The 23,033-nt window shown below is 35.4% G+C and overlaps 1 protein-coding gene across 2 annotated transcripts; it reads left to right on the top strand.

Annotated features, from left to right (window-relative positions):
* Positions 1 to 5,270: 5,270 nt before the first annotated feature.
* On the top strand, positions 5,271 to 10,940 carry LOC141831465 (ubiquitin-conjugating enzyme E2 10). 2 transcript variants are annotated; one of them, XM_074718822.1, is made up of 5 exons: positions 5,271 to 5,401; positions 5,480 to 5,559; positions 9,382 to 9,509; positions 10,162 to 10,266; positions 10,637 to 10,940. In XM_074718822.1, exons 2-5 carry the CDS (start codon positions 5,490 to 5,492, stop codon positions 10,778 to 10,780), a joined length of 447 nt encoding a protein of 148 aa, XP_074574923.1. In that variant the 5' UTR covers positions 5,271 to 5,401; positions 5,480 to 5,489; the 3' UTR covers positions 10,781 to 10,940. The 2 variants fall into 2 exon arrangements, with proteins under 2 accessions (XP_074574923.1, XP_074574922.1); XM_074718821.1 differs by having other exon boundaries at positions 5,276 to 5,380.
* Positions 10,941 to 23,033: the final 12,093 nt, after the last annotated feature.

The following is a 23,033-nucleotide window of genomic DNA, read 5'->3' as shown; positions in this document are numbered from 1 at the left end:
ATAAGACCCTCCTTCACTGACCACTCCCCTTCTTGTACTATAGTCAGATATCTGACACCCCCTTACTGGGTATGGTAACGCGCCGCCTAACGTACGCCCCTACCAGCAGCGTACAAACGTCATTAAAGACGCCACTTCCTGCCAGTACGGAGTGTACTCTAAGGGTAAGCTCCACCTTACCTCGGCCGTGGTACGAACCCCTTCATCAATATATAAGGAAAGTCCCTTCTCAGGGGCCAGGTATGCTCTCTTTTCTTCGTCATCTTCCTTCCATTGTCTTCATCTCCAGATGCCTGACTTAAGCATCGGAGTGGTCGCGCCGGTCACACTGGCCTTCCTTCTCACGGTGTTTGTGTTTGCAGATTGCCGGTGATCCTCGTCGCCCCCTCTTCATCTTTGTCCTGTAGTGTTGCTGAGGAAAAGTCGCGCGCCCAGAAGCTGTTCTTGACGGGAACAGAATACTTCATGAATTAGAAAATCCAATAGATACTGATAAATATATAAGTCTAATAGGATTTGATAGATGGAGAGGTCCAAATAAATTAAAGTTGATCAAATACTTGACAAACAAATAAATTCAATAGATATTAACAAAGGAAGATCTAAAGGCGAGAACTTTGGTTAAGCAAAAGAGAGTAACGAAGATAGAGATGTGAGACTTTTAGATAATTTTTTCTTTAAATGTGAAATCAACTATGGAATAGTGTTGTTTGAGTCATAGTCAATGATTTACTTAATTGAACAGTTGAATAGATTAAGTAGTTCAACTCAAGACGTTCTGCTCACAAACAGAAAGGTTCTATTTCGAGTTTAGTTGATTAAAAGTGAATTTAATCTATTGAAATGAGCAGAATCGATTAGATAATTGATTGGACCGCTATTTGAATTAAAAAAGTAAGAGTATTTCGATAAATCTTATCCCCTTGAGTCAACTAACAAACTTTGAGTTGATTGGGTTAGATTTAAATCAACTGAAAGTGTTTGTAACCAATTAGAATTGTGATTAATCAAATGATAAGCCTATGATTTAATCCAACTTAGTCAATTAACAAACGTTGAGTCAATTAGAATGGATTTGATTCAATTAAATACAACAGATGATAAACGAGGATCTTGTGATCAACGTTTCAATCAATTGGCTAAAATTTAAGTCAATTGAAATAAGATAAAACAGCTAATTGAAGCTTATCCAAGTCGTTTTAAAAGGTATAAACAAAGGATAAGGGAGCCCATCTAGACAACCAAGTTACAACAAAAAAACTACCCTTCAACTGCTCAACTTTGTCCTTATTATATTATATTATATATAGTATTTTATTTTAGAGCTTAAGATTTTTTTACTTCTAAACTAATTTTTATTTTTGGTATAATTTTAATTTTCCATTTTGCTATTTTTTTAAATAACAATAGCTTATATATGAGGTTGGGCAAAGATCACTTTGATTTTTTAGAATCATGAAGACCACATACTTTCATTTTTTTTCCAAAAAGATATCTCATCTCATATATAATTATTTAACTATTTTTATTATATTATTTTTATTATTATCTCTCTCCTATATTTTTCGTCTAAATCTTAAATTCATGCTGCGTTTTCATGTAGTGTATCATTTCTCTTATCTAACACTCTAATAAGTTTGCATTCTAGTTGAATTTTCTATTTTAGATTTTCACTCGTATTCATCCTTTGATCTCGTCAATCTTCTTAAAACTTTAAGTTACACCTTAATAAGCTCTTTAAGTACGATTCCTTTCCATCCTATTTGAAACAAATCCAATATTACAATAACCAACTCATCAGAGTCTTTGTATTGGGATCGAACACATTCTTCATTCATCGTACGAACTCATCCTTCGGAGAAGAACTACCTCTGTTGTACTAACAACTTGGATGATTCGGCCAAGAAGAGAAGAAGAGGAGACTAGAAGTGAAATATACGAAAATGCATTACAAAATAACTTTTGTACTCATCCAATGAATACAAAAGATTTTTGCCATTTGCTTTCCTTTTCATTAATATTCTATTAATCTCTATTAATAATATTAATCCTCTTTAGTGGTTGAGTCTAATTCAAATTAGACTCAATGCAATAATCCAATAGTTAGATTTATTTAAATCTAACTCAATGAGTTTAATTCGGATTAAACTTAACCCTATAATCTTAGAGTCCACCATATTTTAGTTAAACTAAAATAAACTCATCTCCAAATCAACATGTTCTTTGTGTGTGACTTGATAGGTTCTCGTAACATGGACAATGTCTCTAAAATAACATTTTAGATACATAAGCAATGAGTGACATCTAGTAATCCGTCATTGCTACCTAAGTGATGAGAATGTCGAGATCCAAACTAACCTTTCTATAACTTGGTTCTTCTATCTTCGATATCTAAACTGATCCATGAGACATAAACTATGTTTTTCCTTTATCAATATTTGTGTTTCTTGATCTCCAAGTAAACTCACTTAACAAAATGAGCTCAATATTTTATATTAACTTATTTGAGCATAGTCATATATTTTAGTAGTTCTACTTAATCAAAAAGCTTACAGATATCACTTTCATCATACGGAAGAGATATATCCCATCTACATCACTCATATCTTTCATATAATTATTTGTATACCTAGTGATCGACTTTATAGTCCACCTTGTTACAAGTAATATTTGTCGATACTAAAGTACACAACTCCTTATGTAGGGAATCATAATAACTTCAAGTCTAAGGATCATACTAATAGTCACTATGAGAATGTTTATAACACTCATATAACGATCCATGAAACATTCTCATAATGAGTCAATTCTTTATATATTCTCTAATATATACTCATGTGTTAATTTGATATCTTATATTAATGACTTATGATATTAAGTCATTAGTGATCAAAAATAACGGAAGTCCAAGTGGGTCATAAAGACCAAACACTTGGCATGAATGAAAAGGCTTAAGAGGTTAAGGATGATTAGATACTTGACAACGGAAAATCCCAGTAAGTCATATATGACCGAATTTAGGCAAAGAAAGTCCTGATAGGTTGAGGTCAACCAAATACAAGGTAAGATATGGAATTGATTGGTAGATAACAAGAATCGATTGACAAACCCTAAAACTCAGAATTCAGGATTTAGAGGAGGTTTGTTGTGTGACCAATCGATTGCTATGTGGTGTCAAGCAATTGATTGATGCAATCAATTGCTCGACTGTGGCTAGCGAACAGAAAGCTTCGAAATCGATTGATCAGTTTGACTGGGAGCTTCCAATCAATTGGTCAGTTCGATTGGGAGCTTCCACTTGATTAGTCGAGTAAAAATAGTCATTCTGTAAGTATAAACGGTCGGATCCAACGTAACAATCAATTAATGAGTATGACCAATTGATTGGTAGGCGAAAATCAACCCGAATGTAATCCTAGAAAAGAAGATTTTGTGGAGATTTGAAGGGACCGATTTTTGGAGATTTTGAAGCAAAGTGTTGATGCATTTTTGGATCAACAATAGGCTATTCCAAGTAATATAAATCATCCAAAGCAAGGTGTTTATTGTAAAGTTATTTTCGATTTCTTTTGTCTTTGTATCTTGTTTTTGTTGTTCTTATAAGAATCTATTGTAAGAGGTTTCTTCATTTTTGGAAGGTATCCGAAAAAAAAGAAGATTATAGTGGTGGTAGATCGCTAAGAGTAAGTCTTGGATTGGTCGTCTTATGAGGCAGATATCAAATAAAATCCCGGAGTTGCGTATGTGATGTCAAATTTGAGTCAAAGTTTTCACTACGCATCCAAACGATAAACTTGCAATCAAGATGAGAAGCGATCAGAACTATTCACTCTCCTCTATCTCGTACATATCCTAATTAACAATAGCTTCACACTTGATCCATTAAGTCCATCATCCAAATTTAATTATCTCTCTAATTCTCACGATAAGTCTTACACACGACACACAATTGAATACAATAACTTAAATTGTATTGCCAAAATATTGAAATACTAACTATGATCGAACATAATTATAAGGGAGGAATCAATCACGAATAGTAATTTACTAACTTGATATAATATCACATAATGCAATATCAACAATTTATCAATTAAATGATGAAAATTTAACAATTACATTGTGATACTTAAAAAAATTTATATTTTGCACTACTTTTTTTTATAAAAAGGGCAATTTTCAAAATTTTAAAAATAGCTTCTAAGGATTGATTAATGTTAAAACATCAAGGTCCTTATTTTATTATCGAAATTGTCCCCAATCTAAAACTAAAATACATATTTTACCTTTCCAAATTACCACCACTCATTCACCAGTACACAAAAATATTCCAAAAACAAAAAAAAATGGGAAACACGAATGGTTTTTTGCCATTAATGGAATTTCAGGGTCGTTTCTAAAAAGTGAAAAAATATGAGTCAATATTTAAAATTATAAAATTAAGTGGTCATAAGTGGAAAAAAAACTTTAAAATTAGTTGCCGTGAGTTGATTAACTAACCGCGCAATCACAGCTCATCAACTTCAAAATCCTCTCCTTTGTTCTCCCTCTTCCGAAATCGATAAAAGATTCGATACTTGCCTCCGGACATAACTGAGTTGATTACGATAGAACAAATTTATAAAAAAGGACAAGGGTTCACATTTTGACAAAGTCGAGCAATACTTTTCTCCGTCGTGACCAACTGCAATTTCTCAATTTATCTTCTCACATATGGTCGTGAAACCGACCGTGTAGGACCGTTGAAGTGATGGATTCCATCTCATGTAGAAAATAAAAGATTCGATACTTGACTCCAATAAAAAAAAAGGATAAGGAGAAAATTTTTGAAGCTAATTAATTAATTAGATAATTAAATATAAAAATTTTCAGATTCAAAAATAAAAATAAATTTGATAAAATTATTCATACATCCGACTTAAATACTTAATTAAATAATATATTATATATATAATTCACTGATTATTTTTTCCTTTCATTTCATTTGGTTATTAATTACAAAAATAAAATAAAATAAATTTGATTTTTTTTTTTTCGGCTTCTCCCCATCAATAAATGTTTATTTTATTTTTATTAATTATTATTATTTTTACGGAGATAATGAAAATTTGATGAATATAATAATCGAGATAAAGACAGGAAAAAAAAAGAAAAAGAAAAAGAAAAAAAAGGACTCGAGACCCATCCGGATGTCGTCATTGTTACTGCACCGTCACTCGTGCCAAAATTACTTTGAAAAGTAATTGTCATGCGCCCTAAATACGTCGCTACGGAAGAAACGGCCCTTTTTTCCTACTTAGCTTTCCTCTTTCGCCGTTCCTTCCACGGACCGCGTGAGGAAGAGGCGGCGCGACGCGACGCCCCAGTAATTCCTACAAAGGTGCGCTGCCTCCGCTTCTAGGTTCAGATTTTCGTCCTCCTCCTCCTTCTCTTATCGTTTGTTGCCTCTCGATTCTTGCTGATTTGGTACGGGAATTAGGTCTTGCTTCATGGCCTCCAAACGGATATTGAAGGAGCTCAAGGATCTCCAGAAGGATCCTCCCACTTCCTGCAGCGCAGGTAACCCTCACTTGGATCTGTAAACTTCTGCCTTTTCGTTTTCCTGTTTCCCGGCAATCATTTCCTTCGATTTCGGCATGGATCTGAACTTTTCGGCATGGATGGAGAGGTTTCTGTGCCCGGATGAGTAGATCTCATGTCGTCGATATTAACCGTGTGTAGTTGGAAGACTTTCGTAATCATTTTGGAACGGCTGAAAAATCAGAATCATTATCGTTATTCTTCACGTTTTCTGTTTGAGATCAGAGAAAATATTAGCTGGGTGTTATTACACATCCCTCGTGATGTGCATCGCCTGACAGAAATTTACCTCTGCGGTGTCTAGGGATTTTTTTTTTTAATTTTTCATGTCAGGTGTGGACTTGTGAGTTGAGCGATCAAGCAATTCAGGAATTGGTTACTGAGCAAGTTATCGTTTATGTCTATGAAAGATCATTGGTGTAATAGCAATAAGAAGGTATCTCTTAATCGCATCTCTGCACCTCTGCGTCTCCCTTCTCTCGCTCTCTAGCTTACCACCGCCTTCCTAGTCATGGTCGTTACTCTACCGCTCTGCCCGTGTTGTTGTCCAGCTCATGCCTCTGTTGTTGGCGCCACAAGCATCAACACTTCATCTCCAATTCCAGGCCCCAACAACTTCCATCTCGATGACGACCAAAGACCTGATGGGCCTTTGGTTTGGAGTTGCAGTGGAAGCTCACCCTCTTCTGATGCTCGGGCTGCAAGCAAGCAGTTCACACTCCAGGCTCATGGATTACCCCCTTTCATGCCCTTGATGGCTCCACAATCTACGTGTTCTTGAATCTGACATAAGTATTCCCTGAGCCTATTTGGACTGAAGGGAACCACAAGGAGAAGATGGTTCTCAGGAGGGAAGCCTTTGGACATCGGTGTCAACACTCTTGGACACCCATGTGCAAACCAGGACTCGATCAATATCTTTACAGTTTACAGCATGATGGTTGAGACCAATACGTCTATCCATATAGACAAGATACATGATGTGATACTGTTGGTAGTTCAATTTAGATATCTTGTGATTTTTTCCCCTTGAGAATCTAGGTATGCAAGATCCATGCAGGCTATTTGTTTTATTTACCAAATTTTAGAACATGATATTTTGGTATTCACTATTTTTCCTTTGATATTATTTTATACTTATCAGAAAGGTAAAAAATTTCATGTTAGATAATGCATAGACAGTGTATTCAATCTTAATAGACAATCATTCAATTGATAACAGAATGTTTTGCTTTGGCGCTGTCTATGAACAGAGCCAAACTATTTCACATGGTTTGAAATTCTGAGCAAAGGTAGTAAACTGTTAAAAGAGTTGATAAAAAGAGAGGAAATAGGAGAAAAGAGCATAGTTGAGAGAAGTGTGGATAATAAGGGAAGAAGGAATGAAGACAGTACCAAAAGAACATTAATTCAATTCACTTTCCTGTAATATTTTGTCAAAATAGAATACTAGACATCTTATATATGGTTTGCATCCTATTACCTACTATTCGGATTACACACCAATATTAGATAAAAAATCCATTAATCTTATTCAACAAGAGAACCACACTATGAGAAACTAAAATAAATACATAATAAGAAATGTAAATATAGCAAGAGATGAGAATGCTAAGATATATGCACGGAGCTTCTAAAATACATAAAACAAGTTTTCATGAGCGATTAGGATTCGGCTCTAATAAAAGAGAAAAATAGATTAAGAAGGTATGAACATATTTAAAAACTACTATTTTATAGTTAGAAGAATTGAATCTAATCATTTGATTAATATTAACATTAAGAGTGATATAGCATTGCATACAACTCTATCTAGGGATAATGTTCGTGTAGACAATCTTAAATTTTAATAGTTGGACAAACATGGCTTGATAATGCTGATGATGACATATTGCTATTTGCATTAGGCTGATTTGATTTGGTAGATCAAAACATACAAATGGGATAGACACATAGCCGAATGATTAGAAAATGGTGTTTTAGGTAACTGATGATGTTTAGGTGCCTTGATTACCTTGCAAATAGCATGGTTCTATCATTCTAGTGCTTGATTAGGAGAGTAATAAAAAAAATCCAAAGCGAAGGGGGAGTAAGGAACTTTTACCTTGTTTGGTATGAATAGATAAGCAAGCAATGCACAGTTCTCTTGTTTGTAACTTTGGATAAAAAATAGGTAAGTGGAATGAAGAAATCATAATTAATTTCTTCAAAACTCACAATTCCATTCCTTGACCACAAAACCAAAAGGAAGCTGGTGGAATGAAAAAGTAATAGTGAGGAGTATATATATTCAATTCTAAATTGCTCTTGGTAACATTCTAAGCCAACTAAAACTTTCTCATTTCTATGTAGCTTTAACGAAATGAAAATTGTATGGAGCCAATTAATTTGGATATAAGACATGAGTCTTCATCATCATTTGTTGGGCTGTGGAAAATTTTGTTACCCCTATTCAACTTAGTCTGTTGCTTGAATTGACTCAATCCCTTTTTTCATGATAACTTCTGCTTTTAGGGTTTTAATTAATTATTATTACCTTTATTGTTCATCATGTAGACATGGATTGAACAATGCATAATTAACTCAACTCTTGACTTGTCTGTCATCATGTTTAGGGTAATTACTAAGGAGATATTCTTTAACTGTTGATGAAAACTTCAGCTCCACTTTATGATGCACCTCCATATCCATAACCCTTTTGTTTAATTGGATTTCAGTGCTCCTTGGATTTTGGGGCAGTGATAGAGTAGGGCCAGTAAACCTATGAAGCACCAAGTGAGAGAATTGCTTGATGAAAAATGTTAAACTTATTAAAAAGTCCTTTTAGTAAGGCACATTTTTTATGGACAGATCCAAAAGAAGGCAAATTATGCTTCTCTGATTCTCTTGTTCGTTTTCTTATGCTCACCTATCTTCTTTCACCTTGATTATCGAAACAGAACTAGATCCTGAAAGAACTATGTGGTAAAAATATAAATTAACTTGGGGCCTGATGACCTAAATGCCAGATTAATAGAGACACTTACTAGACTCTAGGCACAACAGGACATCGCCAAGTCAACAAAACTAATGGATAGAGATGAGAGTGTGAACCTTGACTCCTGAAAATGTTTTGTATGCGCTCTTTTGTCTTTCTGCAAGCTTGGCCTAAGTATACAGCATGGTGTCAATGACCCTTATGAGGCTTGAATTTATAGTGGCACTTAGACTTACTAAACTTTTATTTAAACTGGTACCTGAGTATTTATTTTTCTATGGTTGCCAAAATTTCTTCCGCACCAACATTATAGGAAGCAAATTATATGTGCTGGTGCCTATTTAGTTATGTTGTTATTTAAAATGCAACATTGTTGATTTCATCTCTTAGTTTCTTTCAACACTTACAGTGCCTTTTTAGATGAGTGGTAATATTAGTGTGAAGGTAATAGATGAGTTGTGTCAGTTGTGACTGGTAAGCATGTCATGAAATCAGACAACTTGCCTCATCAGTAAACATAACAATCGACCCATTTTATATGTGCATGACAGCTTGCCTCAAGCTTTTATATTTCATGTAAGTTAACAAATACTATGAACTAACAATAATTGGCTAAATCTATTCTTTCCGACATTTAGATGATACCCATATAGTTTATCCCCAAACTTAACATTGCTTTAGTTACAATGATGGACTAAATTCATTATTTTGAACAAAAATATTGTGTGGCTAAATTTGGATGTGTGCAGAAAAATCCATGTTATGATTATTGGTATGATGCCCTTTATTTCTTATACTACTTTTAATGTGATGGAATTTGACAGGTCCTGTAGCAGAAGACATGTTTCACTGGCAAGCAACAATAATGGGCCCTCCAGATAGTCCCTATGCTGGAGGTGTTTTCCTCGTGACTATCCACTTCCCTCCTGACTATCCATTTAAACCACCTAAGGTATCCTAAAATGTACTAGTTTGATTCAAATTTTGCCTTATGTACATTTCTTATTCTTCTAATTCTAGAGAGAATTTCTAATCAAAGATAACAAATTAAACTCAGTTGATCAGTATAAATCTAGAACCTATTAATCTAACACATGATTAATTAATCCTTAATTATTCAAACTTAATCCATATCTACAGATAATAAATTTTAGCAAATGTATTCTTGTTAATCACAGTTCACAAGAATTTAACAATGACGAGAGAAGGGATTTCTTGTTCTAAGTAAAGAGTGGGAACAAGTCTGCAACTAGTCTGGAGCTTCACATAAGTTACTATGACACAAGAAATATATATAGCATGCGTCTGTTTGTTGTCAACATATCCTAAGTACTCATAGATGATACTCCATCAATAAAGCAGAAAAAGCTTGTTGATACAACTTTGAGAAAGAATACTTTGCCCTAACTACTGTATTAATCTGTTGGAAGTTAGTAGCAATTCAATTGCTGCACAATTTTGGTCATTGCATATGGCAAAATGCTCATTGGGCCGATATCAGGATGATCCCTGTGGTGGGGTGATCTCATGAACTGTTTGACGTATGGACCAATTTAGTTTTAAAAAATAAGGATGATATGAATTCTTTTAACTGTTTTATGCAGGTTGCATTCAGGACAAAGGTCTTCCATCCAAACATTAACAGCAACGGCAGCATTTGCCTTGACATTTTGAAGGAGCAGTGGAGTCCTGCTTTGACCATTTCCAAGGTTATTGATATTGACATTTTCATAGTCAGATGTTGCTGTAGGTCAAAATAAAATTATTTTTTAGCTTTTGACCTCAAACTCAAAACATGTCCAATTACCACATTTAGCTCGTGCTTTCATCAAGCCAAAGCAGGATTCGAACTTGGCTTGTTAAAATTTATACACTGCTCCACATCAGAAGCTTGAATAGGTATCATGCAGGAATTTGACAGAAACATGAGATTAATTCTTGAATTTGATTTTTAATCCAAAATCTATCATGCCTTCCTAAATAAATTATTCCATCTGAGTCTTGCTGGCTAGCAGCTTAGCCAGCTTTACTACCTGATATTTAGTTTGATGGACAACTGCTGCTTGTGGGTTGTTTCAGGTACTGCTTTCTATCTGTTCTCTGCTGACAGATCCAAACCCAGATGATCCTTTGGTCCCAGAGATCGCACACATGTATAAGACCGACCGGAACAAGTATGAAACTACTGCAAGAAGCTGGACGCAAAAGTATGCTATGGGCTAGTAATTTGGTTCAGGTTGTCTCCTGACTTGGACTTCGATTCACTCGTATCCACTAGAATGAAATGGTTGTGTATGCAAACGCGTGTGTTATCTCTTCAGTGAGGATCACAAATCTGCTCTCTATGAACAGGAATTTTAATTACAAAGAACCTGTTGCTAAATATGCTTTGAACTTCTTTGCATGATAGCGATGCTAAATTTCCTACAGGGAAATACTACTAGAATACATATGCTACGTTTTAGGATGTCTTGCTGCTTTCTTGGATGTGAAGAAAAGCAACTGAAGCCACTAAAGCCAAGTATTTAGGAGCTTCGTATATACCTCTTAGTGCTTCGACAATCTACTTTTCATATTGACGCTATCCAATTTTCAATTCACTTACATAGCATTGATGCTTGGTATGATAGTCCTCCATGTCTTCAATGAGAGAGTTTGATGCGTTCTATTAGGATCTATCCCATTGCTAAATATTAAAAAAGAAAAAGAAAAAAAATCAATGCACTCCAATAAACACATTAGGATCCACATTCTCTCATCCTCGCTAGGTTTGAGCAGTGAATAATAATATTGACTCATAAGTTAGATTATAGTCGAGCCAAGCCATGTTTGCTTGATTCAAAATGCTCAAGATCCAAACCCAAACCGGTTAGTCGAGCCAAGCCATGTTTGCTTGACCTATGCTAATCCAATTGATTTTTTATTTTTAAAGTAAAAAAATCATACTTATTTAAATATTAAATATTAATAGGCTAACTATAGGAAATCTAAATTAAAGGACAACACAGTGCACGAAAATCCCGTCAATATAGAATTTTGAAGAATGGTTCATTATATGTTAATCTTATCCTACTTTATTTACAAAGACTTTTTTTGAAATTTAGAAAACTTAAATTATCAAAAAAAAAATTAATAGAATGGAGTCTATCTAGATCTTTATCTAGGTCTCGATATTATTATTGTCAACGGTGCAATCGACCCTGCATTAATAGGATTGGAGTGCTGGTATAGAGCGTGATCAATTGTAGTTTTTCGATTTACTTTCTCATAAATGATCGTGGAATCAACTATGTGGAATCGCTAAGGTAGCGGATTCCACCTTTCGTTGTTGTAGAAGAGTGCTGGTGTAGAGAGACTATCTGACTTGGTAATGGATCATATATGGCTTCTCCTGTTGCAGACATACGTCACCTCAACTAGCTGCCGGCGCCAGCCACGTTTCAATCTCCTCGTCTTATGTAGTTTCTTTTCTGTTTAGTTTGATTAAACTTTTTTTTATTTTTATTAAATTTTTAATTAATCTCTCTGTTGCCGTTGCATATACTGATAAAAACATAAATATTTTTATAATAGTACGTATATTTATTTTTAAACCTATGTCAGCATATTAACGTGATTAAATTTAATAATATATAGTTATTTTAAAAAGTTTGTAGATTCAATGCTAATGTTAAGAATTAGATGACATTTCTTGTGCCTCGACATCGTTGGATTAAAATTTACTGACTTAAAATCTGCTGCCAACGAGCATTTACTTAACGAAAAATATAGGAAGCTTATTATAGAAGAATTTGGACAACGGACAAAAATAAATTAATTACTTAAGTTTTAGGATACATCAACTAGATATCCTTCATTACTTTCCAAAATTGCATAATTCATCAACAAACAAATATCTCCAAATTGACCATAAATATCAAAGAAAATATAATCTTTTTACATCAATCAAATAACAAAGACCTTTTCTTTAAGTAGCATTTTTTTCCTTTTTAAAAATGTAAATGTTTATGTTTATGTTTGTACAAAAATAGGCCACGGCAAGAAGAAAGATTTAAAAAGTTTAATCAAAGTAATCAGATTAATTAATGTCTTAAAGGAAATTGAAGAAGCGAGTAGGTCGAAACGTGGTCGCCGCCGCCGCCGCCGCCGGATGAGAGCTCACCGCTTCCCCTTCCAAAGCCCATTCCGCTTCAGGCATCGCTGGCTGGTTGAGGTCAATTCCCAAACCCACCGCCGTCGAGCACTCCGTCAGCAACGACGACGGCGCCGCCACCGGCCTGTTCTTGGCTGTGGCTTGTCGTTTATTGCCCTCGTAGTGGGCCCTCATGTGCCCGCCAAGCGCTTGCCCCGTCGCGAACAACTTGTGGCACAGAGAGCAAGTGTGAGGCTTGTTTTGATCTGTTGCTCCGGTGACGACCGCTGCGGACGCGGCGGCGCTGTTTTCGGCAGGGCGCTTTCGGTGCCTGGTTTTGTGGCCCCCCAAGGCCTGGTAGGAAGAGAACACCTTACCGCACTCGAGACATTCATAGCGCGTCTGGTTGTGCTGTGTCGGCGGCAGAGATACAAACGGAGACGGGCGTTGGATAGGCGGCTGCGGCAAAGGCAGAGGAGGTCGATAACATCGTAGTGGCACCGGGCACAAAACTAGAGACCGCGCTTGCTCTGGCAGGAGCGGTTGGTTCTGTTGCGGCGGAAAAGGAGGTAAGTCTCTCTCCGCTGGAGGAGGTAGCGGAAGTTGTTGGTTCTGTTGCGACGAAAGAGGAGGTAAGTCACTCTCCGCCGGAGGCGGCGGCGGAAGGGGTTGGTCCTGCTGCGACAGCGACAGCACCACCTCTGCGTCTTGCTGCTGTTTCGGCGGAGACGGCGATGGCGACGGAAGCGACTGGCTCTGTTGCTCCACCTCCGACGGGGATCTTTCTTCCTCTGCCGGAGTCATCTCCTCATCGTGAATGAGCGGAGCCCTTGATAAGTCCAGGAGCGCGAGGATACACTCATTCTCGTCTTCGGTGAAACCAGAATCCGACAGAGGCGATGAGTAGCGACGCTCTGTTCGCCTGCGCTTAGGCACCTTGAAGCCCAACGGCAAAGAATGGTAAACCCCGGTCGCCATTGCTCTGTTTCTTGCTGTCGAAGAGGCAGTTGATTAGAAGAGCTAGCGAGTGTGGTCGTGTGGATGAAAGGACAGTGTAGTTGTGTTTATTTATAGCAACAAGTGGAGAATTAGTTGGAGTGTGAAACAGAAACGGAGTGGGATTTCTGTTATTAACGGAATCAAATTATTTTGTATTATTTTCCTTAATAGCGCTCGGATTAGTCGAGTGAGCGTTGTAAAATGCCATATATATCATTTTTTTTCTCGTCACTTATATTCAAATTTATTTTAGGAAATAATTTTATAAATGTATAAAATTTTTATTAAAGTTTTTTAGTTAAAAAATTAATTTTTAGATGCATGGACTAAGATTACTCATTGGTTTATTGCTTTCTGCTCTTCACTTTATGTCATCGATCGAAATATTCTTCAAAAATTAACCATAGTGGTAATCGTGCATGACTCGATCACGTAGAGTTATATATGTGCTACGTGATCTCATTTGTAATATCTAATTATATCATTCCTAAAGCAAATTTAATTATCCAATATAAATGAGTGATGTTGGATATAAATCTCTAGTATCAATAGAAGGAAAAAAAATTACATGACTCTTAAAATCAAATAGTATATGTTAAAGGATAGGAAGTACAATATCTTTAAAGAGAGGTAGGAGCATAGGTATTAAGAGAAATACATGATGACTCTGAAGGATCGTTGGGTGCGCTAAAGGAGGTGAATAACGCGTTCATCATTTTTGTTTGTTCGTTCTATCACATAGACTTAGCAGCTAAATTAGTAAACAATGTAAGGGGACTCACGAATTTACTTAGTTTCTAACCTCCCAAGATTAGTACATCCAATGTTTATGTACGGGAGACGCCTATCCACTAGTGATCTCCTTTCCGGACCTTTGTTCGGAGGTGGAGAAACATGTTTTACATTCCAAATGATAACAAATGAAAATACAAATGTAAAACTTAAGGAAAGAATAAACCAAACACGTGTAGTAGCCGATCCAAAAGTCCTTAGCACCGCACACTCCTCCTGAAACTTCCCCGATTGCACGATCCTAGCTCCGTTCACGTTCAGCAGCACCGCAGGATGAAGAGTATGACATAGAGAATATGACTTAAGGAAAGAATACCTTTTTGAGCGCCTGGAACCGATCTAATCTGATCCGGTTCTGTCGATCTTTATCGGGTCAATTCCACTTGATCTAGGCGCCTGGATAAGATCAGGGAGCTTGGATATGATCAGGGAGCCTGGATAAGATCAAGGAGCTTGGACCGTTCAGGCACCAGGATAAGATCAAGGAGCCTGGATATATTCCAGGCACCCCGATTCAATAGGAGTGTCCGGAACCAGTCAACCAGTTTTGACTTGACTTAACTTTCAAACTTGGTTCAGCTGCTTCTGTTTAATCCACTTATGCTTCCTCCATCTTGCTTCCAACTCCTGGTCCCTACAAGATCAGTATGCAATCAAACAAGCAATCTAAGATTACCTGTAGTTTGTCTGACCTACTAAGCTTACCTAAGTCTTACCCTGTAGGTCTAACCTACTTGCTTACCCATGCTTAATTTTCTATTAGGACTAGTCACTTCCATAGGTAGACTTCCCACCTACCAAACATCGTATTTGGACTTTTCTTGCCTAATTTCCAATTAGGACTAGTCACTTCCATAGGTAGACTTCTCACCTGTTAAACATCTAGTTTGGACTTTCTCTTGCCCAACTCCAGTCAAGACTTTCTTGCCCAATCCTTCAGATCAGGACTTCCTTGCCCAATCCTCCAAACTAGGTCTTCCTTGCCCAATCCTCCAGACCATGACTACCTTTGCCTAGCCTTTAACTAGGACTTTCCTTGGGTAGCCTACAACTAGGACTTTTCTTGCCTTGTCTGATCGACTAGGACTTCTCGCTAGTCTTCTGGTCAAACTGACTTGATTAGATTTCACTCACATCCAAACATTAAGTCCTATTTGAATCAACCCTTGGTCAAATATATCAGATCTATGTGCATTGTCAAATATCAAAACTCTCAAGACAGACTAGTTCTCCTTGCACCAACAAACTCGACTACGACATGCATGGGATAAAATGGTGTCAAATTTGAATATAGTGAGCAAAAGCATATTCAGTTAGTCAAGAAGACCAATACCATTAAATAAAGAATTTTGATGATAAAATGAAGAAGTACAAGAGAAATTGAAGAAAAAAATAAATTATGTTATTGTACACTTGTAAGAATGAAGAAAATTTTAAAAAATATATATGTGCATAACCAAGAAAAAGACTTAGAAAGTAGTGAATGAAGTCAAAAATAAAACTTTCCAAGTGCATGTATTGATAACTTGTTACAAAAGAAGGATAAGAAGCATCTATAGAATATCTAAAGTGAGAGAGAAAAACATTGAATCATACCCAAATAAAATACATTAAACAAGAATCTTGAATTAGGAAATAAAGGAGCAAGGGAAGAGATATTATCATTAACTTTTTGATTAAGGCCTATGTGACTAACTTAAATTTTAAAAAAATAAATATGTTAGAGGAGTATAGAAATTTAAATTTTAATCAAAGAATTCAAATTTCAAAAGTGAATATGTTGGGACTGGCGTGATGCTAAAGGGGGTGAACAACTTCAATTCATCGATTATGTTACACACCAAAAACTTGAAATGAAATCGAAAGCACAAACACAAGACCAAGATTTTACTTGGTTCACAACCTCTCAAGGCTATTAATCCTTGCGCTACCACCACTATAAAATTTTCTCATTCTCGGATAACTTTCAGAGGTAGAGAAACCTCTTTCAACAATAAGGTTTTATATTACGTTTTGTAATAAAGAGAAAGAAGGAGAAAAATGAGTACACTTTGCAAGATGAGCTTCTTCTTCTTTGCTTAAGATCATAAGTTGACTACAAAAATCTTGTAACAATGAGCATAAATCAAGAGCATTTCATTGGAGTTGACATGAGAGTCATAGTACTTTTATAGAGTTTTACCCTAACAAGGTTTCTATATCTTTTTTTTTTGCATCAATCAACTGATCTTACTCTATCAGTCAATTGGAGTAAGTGTTGACCACTAACTTGTCCATTGAACGATTACTAACTTTTGATCTATGGCTGATATCATCCTATATTTTGAACATTAATCAACCAACAGTACTGAGCAATCGACTAATTGTGATTAGTCAAGTTTGATAGTCTATCTGAGAACTTTTTGTTCTCTCTGAAATGGCTGAACAATCGACTGATGCATACCCATAGTCGACTGATGTCAATCAGTTGAGTTGATCAATCAAATTAAGAACTTTCTGTACTCTCCAAAACATCCAATCAATCAATTGATGCATACCAACAGTCGACTGATGTCTATCATTCGAGTTAGCCAGTCGAACTAAGAATTTTTTGTTCTCTCTGAATTTCCAAAATAATCAACTAGCATTTTCTATCAATCGACTAATAATGATCAATTAAATTGTCCAGTCAATTGTCAAATATTTTGTTCACTTTACAATCTCATGCAATCGACTGTTCAACTCGACTATCAAAGTTACTATGCAAAACCTCTAACTTGCTTTGGGATTTAGCACATCAATCAATTGCTATAACTTAACAATCGACTATTATCAACTCTTTAGTCCGACTTAGGGTTTTGTAAACCCTAAACCCCAAATAGAAAACCCCCCTTCATTTCTATAGTGTATCAATCGATTGATACACCCATATTAGTTAACTCTTTCTCTATTCTAAGCCATTCTAATGGTTGAGTTCGCCTAACTTCGATCTACTCTTGATTTTAGTTTACCTCGTGCTAGAGAATCATGTTCCCTAGGCTTTCATGTTTGGAGCCTTCTCATTTTTGGATCTTAATTGACTCTGCATCTGATCTCTTGATCTACTTGGGCTTCCCTTCTTATCAAGAACCCAACCTCCAACCTCCTTGGACTTCGCTGTTAGTGCAATCAGCCTCCAGAGTTTTGATGGTTTAGTTTTAATAATATGTTTAAGGAAATTTAGTTAAGGGTGACCAGATAACTTGACCACGGCTGATCAAATTAGTATAGAGTCGAAGCAAGTCATGATTGACTTGAAGCTTAGAAGCAAGTGAGAAGTCCAAGTTAGGCCAGATACTTGATAGTTGGTGAAAAATCTTAAAGAAGTGAACCTAGGTAGTGAAATATCTTGAAGGAATGAACTCCAAGAAAAAAATTCTAATGGAGTGAACCTTAGGAGGTGAGAAGTTTCGAAGGAGTGAACAGCAAATAAAAAAAATCTTAAGGGAGTAAATCCTATATAGTGTTAGTCCTGGTTGAGAACTAGGCAGTGGATGTCCTAGTGGAGCTAGGCAATGGAAGTCCTTGTAGGCTTAGGCGGTGGAAATCCTAGTTGGGAACCAAACAATGAAAGTTCTAGCAAGGCTAGGCATAAAAAAAGATCTATTTGGGAACTAAGTTAAGTCCGAGAGGATTAACTGAGAGCTGAACACTTGACAGTTAAGTCCAAAAGGGTCAGCTGAGAGCTGCACACTTGACGATAAAGGTCTCGGTGGGTCAACTAAGCGGTGGGTTTAGGGTTGAGAATCAAGAAATGGAAGTCCTAGTGAGACTAAGTAGTGGAAGTCCTAGTGGAACTAGGCGGTGGAAGTCCTGATTAGGAACCAAGTAGTGAAAGTTCTAGCAGGGCAAGGTAGGGGAAGATCTAGTTGGGAAGTAAGTTAAGTTCAAGAGGATTAGCTAAAAGCTGAACAATTAACAGTTAAGTCCAAGAGGGTTAGTTGGGAGTTGAACACTTGGTGGTAAAAGTCTGAGTGAGTCAGTTGCGAGTTGAACACTTGGCAAATGAGACCTTGTAGGTTTGGTAGATCGAGTACTAGGTTTTGCTTGTTGTTTTGCATGTTGCTTGCATATCTTACCTTACAGGAAGTAGCAGCTGGACGAAGGCTTGAATGACCGACTAGACCAGTTGGGAACTAGTCTCGGTGGCCAGAACCATGGTCTGATCGATCGAAAAGTCCGGTCAATCAAAAATTTTGATCGATCAAAAGTCGACGTGATTGAGTTTGCATGAGTCGGTCCAAGGATAAATTTTGACTGAGTTCCATATGACTGAAGGGTGTTCTAGGTGATCGAAATGTCAAGACTTAGCTTAAAGTGGCTTGAGATATAGTCGAGTCAACAGAGGTCTAATCAATCTAAGCCGAGAGGAGCTTCAAGTCGATAAGAGGAGCTTCTACTCGACCAAAGAGTATCAATCAAGTTCTATAAAAGGAAGATGAGGCAGCCTCTTCTAATATCACCTGCAATCAAAATTATCTTATTTTGTACTTTGAAAATGTGCTTAAGTCCTACTAGTGTTGTCTGGGAAGCAGCAGGAGCATCATGGCACGCAAGGTTTCAATCAATTCATAATGAGTTTATTTTTATATATGTGTTTTCTAACATCTCTGATACCAAAGAAAGACAAAAAGATGTATATGCTATTCACCCCCCCCCCCCCTCCCAGTCTAGCGTCAAATTGATACTACATTCACCACCTTGCATCTAATCACTTGACCTATGAGGAATTTTTTATTGCTAAAAATCCAACCTCTAGCCTTCTTAGACTTCACTACCTTCCATCTAATCACTGACCTACTAGGACTTTTTTTTTTGTCAAATTGACATTTCCTACACACTTGATGAACAACATTAGACTCCAAAGTTTTGTCTTAACTTAAACGCTCTCAATCATCAAAATCACATGTACCATTACACGTGCGAGTATGAATGCACCAACAAAACAAGTATTAAATGAAATGAAACATGAAAAAAATAATTGGATCAAATGATATTCCAATAGAGGTATGAAAGTGTCTAGGAAAGTAAGATATTAAATAACTTACGAAGTTATTTAATCTAATATTGAAAATGAAGAAAATGCACGACCAATACGTGGAGGGTAAGTTGTAGGACCGGTTGGATCGATAGAGGGGTGAATATTGATCACTCTTTTGCCTTCGTTTATTCATGTGTTCGTTTTATTAAGAGTGTTAGTACATGTAGCGGAATATAAATAATCAAAGCAAAGGACAACTCAAGGTTTTTACTTGGTTCGCAACCCCCATGATTGCTAGTATAAGGTCTATGTACGGGAGACATCTGTCCACTAGTATATCTCCTTTCTAAAATATTTTTGAAGACAAATAAGCCTCTTACAATTTGTAGTTGCATGCACAATGATAAGTAATAATAACAATGCTTATAATTAACTACAAATAAGCCTTTTGTCGAATCGATCCGAAAGTCCTGAGCATAGCGCACCCCTCCCAGAGCTTTATTGATTGTAGAGCTTCAAGCGTTGATCAGAACACAAAGATGAAAAGTTGTAGCAGTAAGATTATTGTCTGGATGTCATGCTTGGGGTTCTTTCTACATGTATTTTTTGGTCTTCCGATAAGTCCTATCAGTATATCGATCTTGGATAAAATTTTATCTAAAAGACCAAGCTCTTTACGATTTGGATCGAGCCTCGTGATCTTATCTTATCTAGTTTATCGATCTATCAATCCTTGGGATCGATCTACCATCATTGTACCATGTCATCGATCCGGGTCCGAACCCAAACTCGATCGGTCTACCTAATAACCGACTTGGGTCCAATTCGACCCGAGTCAAGTCCAGTTCACTTCAGACTTGATCTGGTTGTGTCTAGTATACGTTTGTCTGCTTTCTTAGTTTTGCTTCCAACTCCAAGTTCTTGCAAGACATGCATACAAATATAAATAACATAGTCTAATCATGTAAGTTTACCTGATATATTAGGCTTACCTAAGCCTTATCATGTAGGTCTGACTTACTAGGCTTAATTTTTGCTTAGAGTTCCTCCAAGACTTTCACCACCTAGGGTTCATTCCTCTAAGATCACAAACCTAACCCTGTAAGTCTACCTACCATACTAGATTTGTCTCACCACCTAAGGCCACCCCCTTAGGATTTTCCTTTGCCAATCCTTCGACACCTTGACCCACTTGGATTTGGACTTGTCTTGCCAGGCATCCAGTCATCTTGACCCTAGCCACTTGATCACCTTGACCTGCTTGGACTTACTAGCCACTTGATTACCTTGACTTGCCTGGACTTGCTAATCATTCGATAGACTACTCATCCTTTTCTTACTTCCAATTAGGACTTTCTCTTACCGAACCTCCAATTAGGACTTTCCCTTGCTAGTCATCTGGTCAAACTTTAGTTTGACTAGACTTCCTTTTGCTAGTCATTTGATCAACATTGACCTGACTAGATTTTGATCACTTTCAAATATCAGATCTTGTTTGGATCAACCCTTGGCCAAACTAACCAGACATAAGTGTATTATCAAATATTGAAACTCCGGAAGCTAATTGCAACAACATAAGTATTTTAATTCCTTTGTATAAAAACAAAGAAGAACATATAAAATTATATGAATTATAGGAGCATTGAGCTCATGATCCATACCATGAAACTTTACAAAAGAGTGATAGAAAAAAAAAGGAATGATATCAAAGTGATCAAAAGTCAATTTGGATTAATGTTTAAAAGGCTGACAATAAAAGTTATACATCCTCTTAGATAACTGATTAAAAGTATTCAAAAAAAAAGTAAGACTTACGCATGGTATTATTGATCTAGAAAAATTTTATAGTAGGTTCCAAAGAGAAATTATGCCAAGAATTTTTAAAAGAAATGTGTTAGCATAGTGTATGTTTAAACAATTAAGGATATATATGAAGATGTAATGTCAAAAATTAATACTTCAAGCAGATTAACCAAAGCGTTTCCTATGAAAAAAAATAAGGTTAAATTAAAAGTCAACTCTAAGTTCTTATCTTTTACATTAGTTATCAATGAACTCACTCAATACATTCAAGACATATTATTATAGTGCATATTGTTTGCAAATGATATTATTTTGGTTAATGAGACACATGAAAGAGGAATAAATGTTAAGCTCAAATCTTCACGAGAGATACTGAAAGTTAAAGTTTCATTGAGTAAAGATATAATATATAAAATTTAAGTTTGTTAGTAGTAGATGTACCAAGACAATTAGATAAGAAATGATCAGTTTCATAAAACTAAAAGATTTAAGTATTTAGGATTATTTTTATAAAAGAATGGAGGAGTTGATAGAAATATTTTATAGATGATACAAGTAAAATGGTTGTATTGGCAAAGAATGTCAAATGTTCTATGTAATCATAAGGTATTCCTAAAGTTTAAAGAGAAATTTTACAAAAGGGTTGTTAGAGTTATTATGTTTTGCAAAGATGAAGATACTAAAATAAATGTTACATACAAGAACGAATATATAAAAAATATAGAAAGAAAATCAAAGTTATACTTATTAAAAGAAAATCCTAAATAATATCTCAGTTAAGCAACGTGAGATCTATAATAAATATATACTTTAATTAAGAAAGAGAAAAATAAAAAAAGTTATATAGTAATAATAAAATATGATAAAATTCATCTAAATATAGATAAAAATATAATAGAAGATCGAGTTCAATGATTTGAATTCATATAATTGATATTTTGTGGAATAAAGATTTAATTGTTACTATTATTATGATTGAAATTAATAAAAAGGAGAGCAACCCTTCATGATGCAAAAAGGAGTTTCATAGATCGACTAAGTAGTTTATTGATATTTTGATGGAAATAAATGAAACAACGAAGCAAAAAAAAAAAAAAAGTTTTACTACAAATGCTAGAGTTTCTCGATCGAGATGGATGATGTATTCGTTCTAAGGAGATAGAGTTCTTAATTTTTATTTATTGGATTTAGTCCTTGGTTTAACTCAGACAACTCAAGTTGAGAACTAAATATTCAATTTGATTCACTAAGTCTCATTTTTAACTTATATGTGTTGTTTTACCAAATTCATCAAATATTTTTTCAAATAGTAAATTATCGACTTCCAATATAAATTAATTTTAAATAGTTAATAGAAAAAGAAAGTTTCCCTTTTTATTGTTTTTAATAATTACTAAAATACTTTAAAAATTTTAAACTATTCTCCATTCACCCTCTAATTATCAACATTGTTATTTAAATTTGATAAAATAAGAAGACATCAGTTAGATTAATTACTAAGTTAATGATAAAGCAAAATGAACAAATTTGAACACCTTAAAAATATACTTCATTACTTTCCAAATTGACCACAAATATCGATCAAAGGAAATTTAATATATCTCTTTACATCAATCAAATTACAGAGACCTTTTCCTTAACTAGCATTTCCCCTTTTTTTAATGTTTATGTTTATATTTGTACAAATATAGGCCACAGCAAGAAGAAAGATTAAAAAATTAATCAAACTAAGCAGATTAATTAATGACTTA

The sequence above is a fragment of the Curcuma longa genome, chromosome 7 (genome assembly GCF_044706935.1).
Source record: "Curcuma longa cultivar G26 ecotype Majalengka, Jawa Barat chromosome 7, ITB_CL_G26_1.1, whole genome shotgun sequence".
In the NCBI taxonomy this organism is placed as follows: Eukaryota; Viridiplantae; Streptophyta; class Magnoliopsida; order Zingiberales; family Zingiberaceae; genus Curcuma; species Curcuma longa.
The sequence above is the reverse complement of the archived record's forward strand: the minus strand, read 5'-3'. Positions and strand labels throughout refer to the sequence as shown.